The 18,585-nt window shown below is 35.5% G+C and overlaps 1 protein-coding gene across 2 annotated transcripts in view; it reads right to left on the bottom strand.

The window, feature by feature from the left end:
- The window catches only part of ADK (adenosine kinase), a 518,992-nt gene that overhangs the window by 90,690 nt on the left and 409,717 nt on the right, over window positions 1-18,585 (bottom strand). For both annotated transcript variants that reach the window (XM_034662708.1, XM_034662709.1), the window contains exon 8: window positions 7,571-7,606. In XM_034662708.1, the coding sequence (XP_034518599.1) occupies window positions 7,571-7,606 (36 nt within the window). The remainder of the gene's footprint in view (window positions 1-7,570; window positions 7,607-18,585) is intronic.

Genomic DNA, 18,585 nt, shown 5'->3' with positions numbered 1-18,585 from the left:
TGTATCTCAAATATATATATATATATTTTTTTTTTTTTTAATGGGAGTTTTGGTAACCTAGTCAAAGAAAACTTTCTTATGTCTCAAATGAAAGCTTATAAAAATGGCAATTCAAGATTGAAATAAACTTCCCAAATATAAAACACAAATCTTTATAGGGTGGTTAAACTTTATTCTAATTGTATCCATGTCCACAGTTCATACAAAACTCCTCTGTCACTCTGGGATCACTGTCAGTGATCACCAAATCTAAATTTCTTACTGTGCCTTTGAGGAGCCATTGTTTTGGCCTCAATAGTTGACCCCCATCTAGTATGAAAATTTTTCTTAAAACCTCAATTCTGTCTTCTCAAAGCTAAATGTTTCTAGTTCTGCAGCTACCTCCACCTCCCTATAGATTCTTCTCCCTTATACTTGGGCTAACATCTTAGCAGAATTATGAAATTACAAGGGACTTGAGAGTGTGACACACCTAGGTTTGTGCACCTTGAGCAGGTAAATAAAACTCTGTGAGGCTCCATTTCCTCATCTACAAATTAAGAAAATATTTATGTTAAAAGACATTGGGGGGCGCTCGAGGGGTGCAGTCAGTTGAGCATCTAACTCTAGGTTTCAACTCAGGTTGTCATCTCAGGGTCATGGATGGGATCAAGCCTGGCCTCGGGCTCTGTGCTCAGAGTGGGAGTCTGTTTAAAGACTCTCTCTCCCTCTCCCTTTGCCCCTTTCCCTGCATGTCTCTCTCTATCTCTCAAAGAAAATCTTAAAAAAAAAAAATGAGGTTGGGAAAGAAATATGACCAAATAGTGGGCAAAAGTTTGAAGAGAATCAGGATATTTGCATAGTCTCAAAGTATCTCCCCCAAGATACTTCTCATTACAGATTAGTAGGTGAAATGAGATATTTGCATAGTCCCCAAATATCACCCCCAAGATATTTATTAAATACAATGAGAAAATAGTAACTTTACAAAAAATAAACTGGAAAACATCACCTTGACCCAGTGATGAAAGTGAACATCATCAACATTAAGACAATGGGACATCATATACCTCCCCAAGATCATGCACTGAGAAGGGCAAACTGCTTCCGTGATATTTCTGGCAAAATGTATAACCTCAACTTAATTAACAGAAAATATCAGAGAAACTCAAATTGAGGGGCATTTATAAAATGATTGGCAAGTACTCTTCACAGAAGGATCAAGATCGTGAACAAGGAAAGAATGAGAAACTGTCACAGATAGAAAGAGACAAAGAAGACATGACAAATAAATGCAATTTGTTTTCCTGGATTAGATTCTCAAACAGAAAAAGGAAATTAAGGAGAAACTGGTGAAATCAGAATAAAGACTGTAGTTCAGTTATTGGTAGCATACTAATGTTAACTTCCTTGTTTTGATCATTACACCTTTCATTTGTGTAAGATGTTACATTAGGGAAAGCTGAGTGTTTTCCCTATTTTTGCAAATTTTCTAAGTCCAAAATTATTTCAAAATAAAAAGTTGAAAATAATTGTTGTGAGGATGAAAGAAGATGAGTTAAGTGAAAGACCTTAATGCAATATTTAGCACATGCTAAGTACTTAATAAATATTAATTTCTTTCCTCTAATGACCACCATTTTAATACTCTCCAAAACTGTCATATCCTGAGGTTGCCCCAAAATCTCTAGAAAAGCCCTCAAGAGTTTTGAGTATTGGGAATTCAATTATGGTATCTAATAAGGGAGGAGAGAAAGGAAAAAGGGGGGAGGAGTAGAAGAAAGCTCATACAATTTAGCTATGAGCCATGTATATAGCTCTGAAGTGCTCACTAAATCTTAACTTCTACAAGCAGTAGGTATTATTCCTATATCCTCATTTTGTAGGTGAATAAACGGAGTCACAGAGAAGTTAAGAAGCTTCCCAAGGTCATAAATATACTAAGTGGTGGAGGCAGGGCTAGCACCCACAAAGTCTGACCCCAGAAATTACACTCATAACCAATATTCCATGCTATGCACAGGCTGTACTGCTTTTTGAATTCCGGCAGTGTGCTTTCTGTTGTTATCACAAAACTATAGCATGTTCAACTGAAATAATTTTTCTGCCACATGCACAAGTCATTACTGATCTTGTATTTAAGTTTGCTGTTTTTTTTTTTCCTCTTAATTATTCTGGCTCGTATTTTAGCCTAGTGATTTTCAATTTTTGAATTCCAAGATATTTCTCATTTTCCAAGGTCATTTAGAAATCTAATCACCTCCTCCAATATGTTAGGATGTGAATGAGAAAGAAGTATAGTATATAAAGAGTATGAGACTTAAAGAGCTGTCCCTGGTTCTGGCTCCACGGTATATTAGCTATGTGTGACCTTGAACAAGTCATGTACCCTGTTTTTTTATCTGTTGAACTAAAATGGCAATACACGCCCTACCTACCCCCAAAAGGTTTGTGTGAATATTAAATGTATTAATCATATGTTGGAAAAGGTTTTATAAACTGTGAGGCATTTTATAAATGTTAAATTATGCTTTTATTGTCACTGCTGATCACACACTTAAATTTAGCATTGTCTTCCAAATTAAAGAATACACTCTCTTCATTCCATTTTTAACAAGCTGATGATACAAATGTTAATACTGTCATAATCTACCTACTCTATAGAATACCAATTGTGGCGTTCCCACACATTGCCTCACTTAACCATATCACACTCTTTTGTTTTCCAAATAGAAACTCCTATGATAATTATGGTGTTCACATGACGTGTCAGTCTCCAGTCTTATCTCCTACTACCTCCTCCTCGCTTACTTCATTCCAGTCACATTGGCCTTCTGTCAGTTCTTGAAGTACATAGTACATTATGCTCTTTCCTCTTTGCGGGCCTATATACTCTTGTTCCGTCTGTTTGAAATTTGTTTCCCTGTTGTGTGTTTGTTTTGCTTTTTTCTGTCAATGCTAGATATCCGTATTTTTCAAGTTTTACTTTCTTCAGAGAGTCCTTCCATGACTATCGTATCTAAAAAACAGGAAACCCTCTCATGTTCTCTTTCACAGTATACTCTCTGGTTATTTCTGTCTTGTCTTCAGGGTCTATCGAAGTGTTAGGCACAGAGTTAGTGCTCAGTAAATATTTATTGAATGAATAAATGACTAAATGCAGAGAATTAAGACTACCTTTCTCTTTCTGTTAATTTACTCTCCTAAAACTGTCCTCTTTTGGGACTCAGTCACCTAGAAAAGCAGCATTGTACTCTCTTAGCAAGCACGACCTAACATAGTGTCTTATTTGCAGAAACTCTGGGTGATCATTCATTGTATTCCTTGTATTTGTGAGGAACACAAGAAGCTTAGAAAAATCTTGGGAGAATTCTTTGGGAATCAATACCTCCTGAATACTCTGTGGACTTTCTATCCAGTGTTGATCAATGGCATTTTCTGTGATGATGGATATGTTCTTTATCTGCACTGTCTAATATGGTAGTCCCTAGCTACATAGGCTATAGAGTGCACTTGAAATGTCCTGTTGAGATTTAGGAACTGAATTTTAAATTTTATTTAATTTGAATTAATTTGAATTTAAATAACCATATGTGGCTAATGGATGCCATACTGGGTAACACAATTCAATACTTTCCTGCCTTGGTGGTACAAGATGATAAAGTTATTAATGGTCAGAGAAAGATTACAAGTCTGAGATTCTCTGGATAGAGTCAGGGGCTGTGGGAAAAGTTGGAAAAGGGAAAAGGATTGCTTTGTTTCCTCTATGGTCAGAAGTAATATATCTTAGAGATCTAAAATAAAATTAAAATTCTTTGCTTGGAGTAAACTGAATAAATGACCCAGTAGAGAAGGAATGAACTACCTTCATCATTTGGCATAGAGTCCATTGCACAAAGAATGAAAATACAAAGAATATTATATTTAGGTTTTGGAGGTATTTATTTAACTTAAATCAATTTTCAATACAGCTTTTAAACGTTTCGTAATGAAACATTTTTAAGTACCTTATTTTTATTTAGGTTCTAAAAATACAAACCTTTAATCGCTTCAGTTCAAGGTAAAGTAGATTTAAAAACATACTGCAGTCTGAACTGATTTTCCAGAATAATAAAAGGCCTCATGAAACTTTTTACCTCAAGAATTGTCATTTTAAATTCTTAGCAGGTCTGTCATTTAAATCAGGCACTATGCAATTTTCTATCATATATATATACACATATATATATATCCTCTCTTCTGCTTTGTGCTCTGCCCAGCTCCAGTTTTTATCTCACTCTCCAGTGCCCTCCTAAGCTGCCTCTTCTTACTAAAAATTGCCCAATTCATTTTAAAGATTAAAGATTTTTTTAAAAAGAAAGATTATCTAAAATTTGCAGAGAAGCTAACCAGAATATCATAAACAATGCCACTGAAGATATTTCCTGATGAATAAACACTGGTTATTTTTAGAGGCATTTGGACTGGTCTGTTAACAGACATATCACTAGTGGCAATACTCAGTGGCTTTGGGAACTGATTGGGATTTATAATAGAAAATGAGGATAGGACAGCAGAGCTGGTGGAAAGAAAAAAAACGCTCACCTTTCTTTTTAATCTTTTCATTTCTTTCCTCATTCATGCCCCAATTTAGAGGTAAAGTTAAGGTTGAGAGGGATAAAATGTAGATTTTGTCTATTTTGTCACAGTAGACCTGACAGCACTGACACATTTCTATAGGTATTAAACCATTAAGATAAAGTGATTTATTCTTGTTCGAATCTTTAAAAACACCAAGTTTCAAACCTAGGCTTTCCTATTACTGTCTAATAGACTAAGGAAACTTTAATGACATTTAAAAACTACTGAATTGCCCTAGACAGCAATCCATGTATGGATTATATTTATAATAACAAAAATATTCTACTCATGGCTCTTATATATTTTGCAATGCTTGCAGTATTTTAGGGAACCCATGAAGGGACACATCGAGACACGGTGTGCTTTACCTAATCTAACATATCACTGTCAACATCACCAACAGAGTAGTTTTGCTATATTAGAAGGTAATAAGATATACTATTATAAACATCATCGCCTTGTTTATATGCTGTAATCAATTACAGCAGATTTATGGTAAAAAAAAAATTCTAGAATCGGTAAATAAGAACAGAAAAGTTAATATGTGCCAGTTAGTAGAAAATAGAAAAAGTAATTTGTCGCTAAGACTGAATTTAAACCAAGCATATTCAAAGCATGTAGCTCAAGTGGTCAATAAAAGTATGAATTTGGGTTTAATAAACTATTTAAAAATTTATCATCTGCATGAATTTGGGTTTGTTTTTTTTTTTTTTAAAGATTTTATTTATTTATTCAACAGAGACAGAGACAGCCAGAGAGAGAGGGAACACAAGCAGGGGGAGTGGGAGAGGAAGAAGCAGGCTCATAGCAGAGGAGCCTGATGTGGGGCTCGATCCCATAACGCCGGGATCACGCCCTGAGCCAAAGGCAGACGCTTAACCGCTGTGCCACCCAGGCGCCCCGAAAAATGCATGTAGGGCACACAACAGAGCACCTGGCACAAAGACCGGCATGGCAACAAGCACAGCTGTTAAAGGCAAATCCTCTGTACTTTTTTTTTTTTTTTTAAGATTTTATTTATTCGACAGAGAGATAGAGACAGCCAGCGAGAGAGGGAACACAAGCAGGGGGAGTGGGAGAGGAAGAAGCAGGCTCATAGCAGAGGAGCCTGATGTGGGGCTCGATCCCATAACGCCAGGATCGCCCTGAGCTGCAGGCAGGCACTTAACCGCTGTGCCACCCAGGCGCCCCTGAATTTGGGTTTAATAAACTATTTAAAAATTATTATCTGCAGGTACTAGAGTCATGATCATTTGTTATGCAACATGTTATATTTCTAAGCATATACAAAACCAGTTATTTTCTAGAACTAAAATACATTTTTTAATGTTAGCACTGAAAACAAGCTATAAATTTACATTCGACAAGCTCTTATCTATGGAGAATACTGATGTAACAAAAGAGAGTACCGATTGTTAATATTAAAACTTAACATTAGTGAAACCTTAAGACATGACTGAAAACATTTACTTAAATTTTCATGATGAAAACATTTGACATTTAAATTGAAAATTACCCTGAATATATTTACTTGTGAATACCAATTACCAGTTTGGGAAATTACAAAGTGAAACTTAAATTAGATTAAAAAAATACTTGGAAATTTTTATTTCTTCTACATGTGACTCAACCCTACATTTATAAGAACGTATTAAAACAATAAAAGAAAACTCCCAAGCAGCTATCATAGTTCTAATAATCAAGTATTTTGAAGCAAGCTTTTCTGCTCTGAATTGATTTTTTCATAGAACTTATACCACAAGCTACTGACTTCCTCCAAGAAGAGGAAGTTTTATGTCTGGCTGTCAAGTCCTATGACATGGGTAACATGCACATGTATTACTTTGTTGCTTGATAATGAATCTGTCTTTAGTACATTTAAATAGTAGTTCCATCACAAATTCATATAACACTTTTCTCTAAAGAGTTCAAAGTGAGCTTACTGATACATCTAAATCAATGCTCACAGCTTCTGTAGATGGTAGACAATACTGAGCATGTAAATAAAAGAGTTTCTATATTCCAGCTCTAGTCAGTTTAATTTTTAAAAATTACTACCATGCAACATTCCAAGTTGCTGTACAGAACACAGCATTCTACATAGTTCTGGCTCAATAATTATGATGCTTATAAAACTTATAAACTCAGTTTGTGAATTCTCTTTCACTTAACCTGGGTTCAGATTAAAGTCAGTGTTTTCTAACAATCAACTAGAAGATGGATATTATATAGATAAAAACATGGTCTTGTCTGTTATCATAATTTTGCCAACAACAACCACATGAAGTTTTGAATCTTGACAAGTAATACTTCCACTAGGAAAACAGAATTAGGACCTGGAAATTAAAGTCAATTATTGATACTTGGTTTCAGAAAATTTATATGTTTTATGCTATCAAAAAAAAAAAAAAGAAGAGAGAGAGAGATGGAAAAAAAAAGAGATTAAAACAGGAAGTTTATATGAGCAGGTTTTAAATTAATCAGTTCATAACAACTGTTAAGTACAACCTTTTGGAAATTAATTTGCATAATGATAATCTACATGTGGTAGGGGTGAAATTATTTAAATGACATTATATTTCACTATTTAGTCTTGCTCCACCACTGCTTTAGCAGTGAATCCTTATGAAATGTAATACAGCTAATGAGGTAGCTTTTTAACTGAACAAACTGACAGGCCCCATATCTGCAGAGGCAGCTTGAAACCGTGCCCAACCTCTTGGCTTCCCAAGAGGCTTTTCAAAATTCAATAAATAACATCTGTAGGCGATGTTGGGTGCAGACCTAGCAGAGTGCGTCATAACACTGTGCTGGCAGAACAAAGAAACCATGACGACTGCCAAGTTTCCATGGCAACTGCTGCGAGGCTCTGAGAGTATAATAGCACATCAATCACTGTCCAAAAGAACTTCATTATCAGCTAGAAAAAACCTTTAGGATCTGTTTAGTGTGCAATTGTGGGTTAACTCACCTCAAAGCCTTGCTCTCTAGCAAAAGTGGCAGCTTCCTGAAATAAAAAAAAAAAGAACAGTTAATTATAAAGTGCTAGGTAATGAAGAAATAATCCATTTTGAAACTCATTCAAACAGTCTTCTTTTTACACAATTATCTCAATATACCCACATAGTTCAATTTTTATTCTTACACCAAAAAAGATTTCTTTTTTTCCTTGGCATGAAAAAAAAAGGCAGCATAATGTCAACACACTTCACAAGTTGAATAAAGAAGATGTAGTGCATGTTTTCACTGTAGCTGTCACAGTGAGTTCAGGTGTTTTGACCCCAGCAAAGAAAGACAATCATTTGAAACCTAAGGAACATACTGGTGGTTGTGTTTTTAATTGAAACAATACCTTTCAGAAAGCTCTTCTGCAGAGAAGAATGTCTGCTAATAAATGTATAGATTCAGAAAATCACCATTTTGCAATCCCTGATGAAATTTACTCAGGCAAGGATCATCAATGGATGCTAAATTTATTAGATAAAAGGATGACGGGAAGCTGGGTATTTCATGGAATCAAAATATCCCAGATTATATGCCAGTCACGAGGAGCAAAGTATAACTTTATAATGGAAGGATCAAGCTGTCATCACCTTAACCCAGTGATCGATCTTATCAGTTTTCATCATTAATAGTGGAATCACCAAATATTCTGTGCCTGTCATTCTGATGCAGTATAAAGGACACAGCACCACCTATAAAGTTTTCTGACCACATTTTTAACATTAATCAAAACTTTAATTCAATAACTGCAGTCTACAGAAATATAGAGGATAGGAGAACAAGTTAAATGATACAATGAGAAAGTAAATGGGGAAATCCAGAAAGTAGGACATTCTACAGGACAAATAGCTTGGTCTCTTCAATAAATCAATGTCATGACAACTTGGGGAGGGGAAAAATGACCAAGAGCAATGTATAGAACTTAACTGAATCTTGTCTTTAACAAACTATTCAAGAAAGGCATTTTTTTGGACAATTAGAGAAATTTGATTATGAAACAGGATTGAGATAACATTAGGAATTATTAATTTGATAATGTAAATGTCCTTAATTTTAGAGGTTTCTTCTGAAGTATTCAGGGATAAAATGGCATGATATATGTACCTTATTTTAGAATACTTAAAAAAAATTAAAGTGAAGTAAAAATGGCAAAACGTTATCAACTATTAAATCTAGATGTATTTTATCACTGAAATTTTTAAATATATTGTCATCTCATTTGTTAGCATTGTCTTTGTTATTTAATGCTCATTTCAAATTTGTATTTTGTTGCCTTTTTAACAATCTAAGTTTTTCATGGAGCTAACTGTTCAAACATGCCACTTTTTGGGATATTTTCTATTTTCCATTTTTTCTTTCTCACTGAGGTTATTCAGAATTATGTAGTCAGATTTGGAGAAGGTTTTCCTGCAAAAAAAATCTAGATGTATTTAGTATTTCTACTTTGTGTGTTTGAAAACTTTTATAGCACATAGTCTTCCTTCTCCCCAATTTCTTTTATATAGATGACAGGGTAATGAAAGTTGAATACTAAAAAGAGTTAAAATTTTTATTTTTATTTTATTTTTTTAAATATTTTATCTATTTATTAGAGAGAGAGAACGAGAGGGGAAGGGGCAGAGGGAGAGAGAGAATCTCAAGCAGACTACACGCTGAGCATGAAGCCAGACATGGGGCTGGATCTCACGACCCTGAGATCACAACCTGAGTCGGAATCAAGAGTCGGATGTTTAACCAACTGACCCACCCATCAGGCACCCCTATTTAAAATTTTTAAATCACGGTTTTTCTAGGTTCCTAAATATCTTAAGGGCACAATCTGATGAACATTACTATATCCACTAATGCTCTTAAAACAGGCTATCAAATGACAAAAACACATCTGTGTAACCAAATCCTTTCCCTTTCTGTACTCTCTGCATATATTTTAATTTTAGGACTGATACGGAAAATAGAAGCAATATTACTTTTCAACTCAACTTCCCTCTTGAAAATGAAAAAAAAAATACTGCAGACAACTGTCAAGAGCCTCTACATCTTAACTTACATTCCTCCAAAATTATCTTTGCCAAGAGATATTAATAGAAGGATGGGATTTGAGCCTGAGTAGTGAGCAGATCCAACTCAACTGAAACGACTGCTGCACCAAACCATGTAAGGCAGAAAGTCAGTGTCTCCAGCACAAATTTGGGTACTATCTACGTGTTAAGGAAAACACTGGGAAAAGAAGTATGTATGCAATTATGGTCCAATATACTAATGACATATAGATTTAAAGACCCATTGTGAGGGCTTGAAAGGGTCGAAATGGATGATTTCAGCTAAACGCTGAAGTTAACAGAGATAAGCTGAAAGTACAATTCCTCAGGCTGTTTGCTAGAGAAGCATAAGGCTGATCGAGTTAGCCTTGGTGACGTAGATTAATGAAAAACTGAATTATGATCGTAACAATTGGCATGAGCAAGGCTGGCCTCTTGGACAACTTACTTATAACAGAACTTGATATACCATATAGTCAATAATATTTGCTGGCCTGAATGTCAAGAAAAAGGTTAAGTTTCAAAAGATACCAATGTAATATTTTTCCAAGCTGTCCAATCCAAGAATTAACCAAGCTAATTCTTATATCAAAAAGATATCTGAAAAGCTCTGCTAGAACTGCTTATTTATATAGAGCTTCATCAGAGGCATGAAAGAAGCCCAGAGAACCAGAAGACAAAATTAATATGAAGAATCTGTATGACTAAAACTGCATTAAGACATAAAAAACTCAAAATTCAACATACAGTAGTTAAAATGCTTTTTTAATGTCCAGTTTTGCTCACACAGATGTGAGAAGCAATTAACTGTGATCTGTTATGGTAGAGTGGAACTGACTAATTGCAAGAAGACACATACATAAATGTCAGATCATTATTCTTTAAGGAAACCAGGCCCTAGGACACTTCCACATCTGTAAACTATTTGAAGTGCCAACATATTTCTGATTGAGGAAGGATACGCTGAAGAGAAGTCAACTCAATTTTTTATCTTAGCGCCCCCTCACACAGGTTTGCAGAGCTGTGCCCTATCACTGAAAAGCTAAGCACTTGTTCTATAGCTTAAAAAGATCTTATCTCCTGACTTCCTCCCACCTTCTTTTGATCTTGAGCTGGTGCCCCCAGTCACTCCATTAGAGAAGGCAGCTGGCTCACATCACTGCAGACTTTCCCACAGCTAACCTCTGATCTGAAGGTGTTTGTAGATACAATGATGGTACAACATTTATTTTTTCCCTCCCAGCAAAACAAATAATGAAACAACACAGGGTAACAGTTTGACCTAGTAAGAATTTTAACCAGAATTTTAGTCCTCAGATTCACTGCATGGAGGGACAGAAAGAAGAGGCATTAGGTCTGAAAGTAGGGAAGGAAAAAGGGGTATAGATGGTGGGCAGAAGAGTAAGGCAGGTTCCAAATATCAGGGTTAATTCCAAGTGAATTGATCATACTAAATTGAAAGGGACTTTTTAGTGTGTCTTTGCAGCAAAAGTGAGAAAAGAAAACAAGCATGTCCCCATCTGTGCTGCCCCAGGGCGCCACGTACTGAGTTCACAAATCTAATGAAGCAGTCAGGTTAAAATCCAACCGCAGAGTGGATGTGACATGCGGAGAACAGCTAGGGTTAGAATAGAGAAGCAGGGCGGTTCCTAATGCAGGTGATTATCCATGTGATAATCATTATATTTACAGGCTTTCCATTTTAGATCTGACATAAAAAATCACAAAGGAGGAGGGATTAAGGAAATAAACAACTGACAGAGGCTTTCCTGCTCCCCTGAGAGTGTAGCACTTTCATTCATGCATGACAAGCAACAAAAGCAAAACCAAACAGGCCAGGGAAGAGTATTTCTGAGAGGGCTGGATTTCACATTAACACTTCTTTCCATTTTGATAACTTTCACTATTATTCAGTTTCCCAGACAGGTCACATTTTCAGAATTAGTTCCCATTGTTGTCTATGCTCTAATACAGTATCATTTTTGGTTTACAATGAATGATACTCACATAGTATGTCTTTTACAACAGCAAAGTCATTTTTTCCTTCCTGGAATCGAGTGTTGTGAATAAAATGACATATAATTAAAGTCTCAGACTCTCATCTACACCACGTTATTTAGGATTTGCAGTAGGCTTGCTGCTTCATCGACCAGGCTAAAAGGGTGCTAGTGAAACAACCACCACGTATGGGTTCTGAGGTTTACAAAAGAAAGAAGCTGAAATTCATGGTTAATGAAAACTATGGAATACTTACATTGCCAGAGGGATTAGCAAGCCACTATTAGAAAGCACAATCCTTAGATTATACAGAAAGGAAGGAGAAGCTCAGGTGCATGTTTGTGTGTATCAAAGAGCTATTTCCTTTATATTCAATTGAGGAGAAAACTGTTTTCTCTGCAGTTTGTCTGATAACACCGCAGTTTTAATTTATAAAGGAGAATGATCTGTAATCAATATTAAACTAAAATCTAAGTTGTCCATATTCTTATTTCAATTCCAATTATTTGTTGCTAGTTATAGGGAAATACAAATGATTTCTGTATTGACCTTGTACCCTCTGACTTTGTGAAATTTACTTTTTAGTTGTAGGAACTATTATTTTGCTTCTGTAAAGAAAGATAGTTTTCTATGGTCCTATTAAACATACTACAAAGTTATTTTTAGAAGTTAGAAAATGCCTTTAAAAACAAAATTTACCTCTCTTTTCTCCAGGGTTATCTGAAGGGTATTACTATTAACGACCATCACTACCACAGCTCATAACCCTTGCCCTTGCACTTCTTGCTCTGCACTTGAAGGCACTGAACCCAGTTAGAACCATCATCTGCTTGCTAATGTTACCACTCTATTTTTAATCTCAGACATGAGGGGTCCTGGTATAGTCTGAAACTTCATGTAATGAAATAAAAATGCAGAAGATCCAACTCAGGACCAAACAAAGGTAACTTCTGACTATCCACAGAAAGCAGCCCATCCAACCAGAACAAATTACTTTGCTGCTCCAAAGCATGGACGAAGCAGAAAATTCACGGTGGGGGTGGGGGGTGTGTGGGTGAGGGGGGCATGGTCCACAGTCAAGTCACAGGAGTCCAGAGCTTTTGGAAAAGCCAAGGGCGAATGGAGCCACCAAACCACTAATGTTGTTTTTACTTTGTTATTGCTCCATTTAACAAGTATTTATCTCCTATGTATAGTTTTAGTTAATCCTTACAAAAATCCTCACAAAAATCGAATCAAATCAAAGTAAGTCCAGTCAACAGATCAATCACAGGGTGAGCAAATTATGAAAAGATAATTTAAATACATACTATCTAAATGGTTTTGTATAACAGATTATGGTTAACAATTTCTTCTATACAGATAACTGGGATATATTATCTTTTACATAAAATTTGCTTTTTGGCCTCAAGTTTAGTTTCAATTTACAATGCCCTTCATTATTCTGAAGCAACGATTACCTTACTGAGAACAGAGTAAGGTATTTAAGTAGTGCCAGATCCTCGGGTGAGAAAAATATTATTGAATCAAAGTCTAATACTATTATAAGGTCTGTGACAGCTGTAGCAGGGATACACTTCAAAATCATGCTAATATTTAATGATAAAGAACTACCTGCTGCTTATTTCTTTTCATGTAATATATCATAAAGACTTATGTTGCTTAAGCTTTTAAATATTTCCTCATGCTGTCCTTCAGACTAAGAACTACCTTTTCTTTATGCTATCTAAAAAGTCATTTATATACTTTTTATGACACTGCATTAATGTTATACTATTTTTGATGAGGAAAAGTTTAAATTTGAAAATAAAGTAAAAGGGTAGAGAAAAATCAGTAAGTAAATTATGTGCCTGGGAACTGCCTTTTAAAATAATTTTATTCACCAAAATTTCTGTGCTGGCTTTTCCAAGGAATATAACACACAACTTTTTGGGGATTTTCAACCTGTGCTCTGACATTTATTACCATATGCTTCCTGTCTGCAGAATGCTGAATAGAAATATTATTTAACATTTATTGAGTGCCAAAAACTCAGTGGGGCAAAGTATAAGCTATAAAGACATTCATGGCCCCGATCCAATAGGTTTATAATAAAAGTTACATAGACAGTATATAAATTATACCTCAATAAACATGACTGAAAAAAACATTAGGCAGCCAAAATACAAGGCAAAAAAATAGTTTTAGCTTAGGACATACCTAACCCTTTCCCAAAGTAGTTTATTAGCTGATGAGTCTATTATAGCAAGGAGAGTTGTTCATTCCCAACTTTAAGCATATTTAATGGTGGTAACTAAAAGAAAACAAAGTTAGGAAAAGTACTTCAACAAAATTTGATTGATTAGCTGTTTTGGTAACTTCTAGACTAACCAAGTTTTTCAGATACTGAAGAAAGAGGAGAGATGATAGTATAAGAAAAATCTCAGACCTGTTATTGGGGCTCTTATTGGATATTATATTTCCATTTTTAATGAGACAACACATGCTTGACACAAAGGAAACACTCAGCAAATGTCTATTATTTTCCTTATCTCATTTGATCCTCATAAAAATCCCATAAAATAGATTTCTCACCTCACAGATGAGTATCTGAAGGTTCAGAGAAATTAAAGTATGTCCAAGACCATATAGCTGTAATTATTATAGGTAGCACTTGGATCTGAGCCTTCCTGAATGGTTTGTGCTGGTCTTCTACTGATGAATTCTTTCAGCTTTTATGCCTAAAAAAGTCTTTGTTTTGGTTTTTTGAAAGGTATTTTTGCTGGGTATAGAATTCTAGGTTGTCAATTTTTTTCTTTCAGTGCTCTATGCCTGCACTGTTTCAGATCCTAAGACTGTTATTATTCTAATCTTTGTTTCTCTGTACATAATGTGTCTTAAAAAAAAATTAACCTGGGGGCACCTGGGTAGCGCAGTCGTTAAGCGTCTGCCTTCGGCTCACGGTGTGATCCCGGCGTTCCAGGATCAAGTCCCACAACGGGCTCCTCCGCTGGGAGCCTGCTTCTTCCTCTCCCACTCCCCCGCTTGTGTTCCCTCTCTCACTGGCTGTCTCTCTGTCACATAAATAAATAAAAAATCTTAAAAAAAAAATTAACCTGGCTGCTTCTAAGATTTTATCACTGATTACATGCAATTTCATTGTGATGTTTCTTGGCATGGTTTTCTCCTTCTTTTTTGGGGCTTGCGATTTGTTGAACTTCTTGGATTCGTGGGTTTATAGCTTTCATCAAATTTGGAACATTTATGAATTCAAATATTTTTCCTTCACTCTCTTCTTTCCTAAGACTCCATATACGTATATTAGATCACCTGATACTGTCCCACAGCTCATTCATGCACGGATCATTGTTTTTCAGTGACTTTATTCTCTCAGTGTTTAATTTCAAATAGCTTCTGCTGCTGTGTCTTACATATCACTAATTACTATTTTTTTCTTCTGCAATGTCTGTTTTCATCCAGTGCATTTTTCCTCTCTAGAAATTCTTTTTTATGTCTCTTCTTAACAGGCTTATGCTTTCCTTTACCTTCTTGAGATACAGAATATATTTAGAAATGTTAATCCTTGTCAAATAATTCTAACATCTGTGCCATTTCTAAATCCATACCTATTGACTGATGTTTGTTCTCATTTTGGATTGTATTTTCCTGCATCTTTACATGGCTCAGTAATTTTGACTGGATGTTGGACATTATGAATTTTATGTTTTTGGGTGCTGGATTTTTGGTATTACTTTACACATTCTTGACATTTACTCTGAAATTCAGTTAGGTTACTTGGAAATAGTTTGGTCCTTTCTAGGTTTATTTTTAAGCTTTGGTAGGTGAAATGACAGCAGCCTTTAATCTAGAGCAAATCTGATATCCTACTGATATAATATCTTTTTGAGTACTAAATAAAATATCCCATTTATTAGAGGTTTCTCCACTCTGGCTACTGGAGACATAAACTGCTATCACCCTGTGTGAACTTGGGGGAATGTTCCGTCTGCTTCTTTCCAGTGGTTTCATCCTTCACCTTGAATACTCTCCTCATATACACGTGCTGACCAGCATTCACCTAAAGACTCCAGGGAACCCCCTGCAGATATTTAGTGTGTGTGTTTTGTGTCTGTGTAGCTTTCTTCTCTGGTATTCTTTCCTGTAAATTCTACCTATCTTGGCCTCCTTCAGTTCTTAACTCAGTTTCTGTTCAGTTGGACCTCTGGGTTTAGGACCTCCCTTCCTGCACTGTAGACTAGAAACTCTGTTTAAACAGAATGTATGGCAATTGTAGGATTCTCTCATTTGTTTACCTTCTCTGAGGGATCACTGTCCTGTGCTGGCTATTGTCTAATGTCTGGAGACTGTTGTTTTATTTATTTTGTCTGGTTTTACATTGTTTAAGGAGGGAAGATAAATCCAGTCTCTCTTACTCAATTATTCCAGCGGAAGTTCAGTGTGGGTCCATCTTAAAGTACAGATTCTAAAATATCCTGGCACATTCAACAAATCTGTAGTTCTCTATTTAGTGGTTAAAAAAGCTTATGACCAAGCCAAAGACAAAACAGATTGATCATTTATCTTAAGCATCTCATACATTGCTTTTTGCATCTTATTGTACAAAGGATACAGTTCCTATACTTAGAGCTGCTGCACTAAATCATAAACACTCTACTTTATCAGTAATCTATATTTGAAATCCTTTGAAGAATAACTCTAGTTCTAAACTCTTTTTTACTTTACGTGTCCTATATAATTGTCATTTTCTTGCTTTTTATCTTACCAGCTAGAAAGCCCCAGATAAGTAGTAACATCTTTCCTTTTTAAAAAATTTTTTTCCCTGAGCCTCTCCTTCAACCAATAGGGGGCTTTAATATAATGTACGATCAATACATTATGCCCAGGGTCAGCAGCCTGCAAGACAAATTGGGCCCACTGCCTATTTTTATAAATGAAGTTTTACTGGAACACAGCAATGCTCATTCATTGACACGTCTATTATTGCTATCATGTTACCGCAGAGTTAACTAGTTCAATAGAGACCATACTCACTGGATTTCTACAGAAAAAGTTTGCTGACCCCTAAATTATGTTATTAGTAGGGTACTTATATGTTTCAAAACAGATTTTTTCTTTTTAATTAAGTTACCAATGAAGAATTGAAGGCCCTATGAAGAGTAGGCTTCAGCTTGTTAGCCTTGAGAAAAGTAAAATGTGTATCTTTTGACAAGTCTTATTTTTTTCATTCACTGGCAAAAAAAACAAAAAAAACAAAAAAACCCCAAAAAACAAAAAACCAAAAAACAAAAAAGCCAAAACAAACCAAACTAACCCAAAACACTAAAACCCAAATCACTAACGTTAAAAAAAAAAAAAAAAGACAGCAGAAGTCAGATAAATAATCAATTCTTATGAGTTTAGATACATATGTATTCACGACAACGAGAAAGGCATTATGGACCAGTGCTAAGTATTAGACAAAGGGAAAATCTCAGATGGGAGAGATTAGCATTCTGTTAACTGCCTAATGATTCCTTTCTCTCAGTTTAAAGGTGTACCAATATCCTTTATATTTTCCATATTCCATGCATGATCCTTCCCAAGTTGTCAGGGTGTGATACCACTGCCACCATAAAGCCCTGAGGCCACTCTAACGACCCAACTTATTCTAGTCTGGAAGTCATACAAAATTAACTTTAAGAAAATAAGGTAAAAATAAAATGAAAACAATATGTAAAACACAGAAATGGACAACTGCACAGGGCAGAGTTGTTTTTATAAATCTTTCTGTGAGCAAAGCGGCAAGGGTAAGGTATAAGATATGGCAGAGGAATATGGATTTTACAGAGATCACCAGTTTCTAGTTGTTTTGACTCTTAAGTTCAGACCTATCACAAAAGCTCCTCTATTCCTTAGGTCTCTTGGTCTTCTGAGGAAGAAGAGAGAATATTAATATTCACAGTCCAAAATGTTACTGGACTAGTAAAAAAAGGAATTTATAGGACTACATTGTGATTTAATAACGTAACAAAATATAGTAAAAACAAAAAAGCATCTAGTCTCCTATCTTTAGTAGAAAAAAACGAAACAAATAAGAAAAAGCTAATTTCTCCCCGGTCTGAATTTTAACCTATGGATATACATATAAAATACCACTTTTAAAAAAAAAAATCTTTTATTTATTTATTTGACAGAGATAGACAGCCAGTGAGAGAGGGAACACAAGCAGGGGGAGTGGGAGAGGAAGAAGCAGGCTCCCAGCGGAGGAGCCCGATGTAGGACTCGATCCCGGAATGCCGGGATCACGCCCTGAGCCAAAGGCAGATGCCTAACGACTGTGCTATCCAGGCGCCCCTAAAATACCACTTTCAAATATCACCAATACCAGTATCACTTCCTTCCTTCTTGCTAGCTAATAATAATCACGTACAAAGTAGATTGTAACAAGTCCAATGTATAAACAAACAAGTTCACAATGGCCAGTGGGAAGTAGCAAGGATAGCCATGGAAGTAATGATCAATCCAGGTATCCTCAGAGAGAAGAAAAAGAAGTCAAAGAAAAAAATCCAATGAAAAAGAAATTAGCCAAGTGTACAAGTCAGGCTATTAAAAAAAAAGTCACAGAAAAATGGTAGAAAACACCCAACAGAGCATGTAGCAGGGTACTCAATAAATGTCAGATGGAAAGTGTGATTTCACCTACCCTTGCTGTATGAAAAATAGGTTTGAAAGGATACTGAATATTTCTGAAAAGCTCATATTGCATTTGATAATGAAATGGGAGCCAATCATTTTAGTCTAAAAACTAGAATTCAAGAAATGTCTATCTTTCTACTTCTTGTCAGAATCTGAGAGAACACATTATCCAATCTTAGTGCTTGCCTGTGGAGTTTTGGAGTCAAAGGATGAGTTTTCATTGGGTATCAACAACACATGGGTAATTGAAGGTAACACAGCACAGAGCTAG

The sequence above is a fragment of the Ailuropoda melanoleuca genome, chromosome 6, assembly GCF_002007445.2.
Source record: "Ailuropoda melanoleuca isolate Jingjing chromosome 6, ASM200744v2, whole genome shotgun sequence".
NCBI lineage: Eukaryota > Metazoa > Chordata > Mammalia > Carnivora > Ursidae > Ailuropoda > Ailuropoda melanoleuca.
The sequence above is the reverse complement of the archived record's forward strand: the minus strand, read 5'-3'. Positions and strand labels throughout refer to the sequence as shown.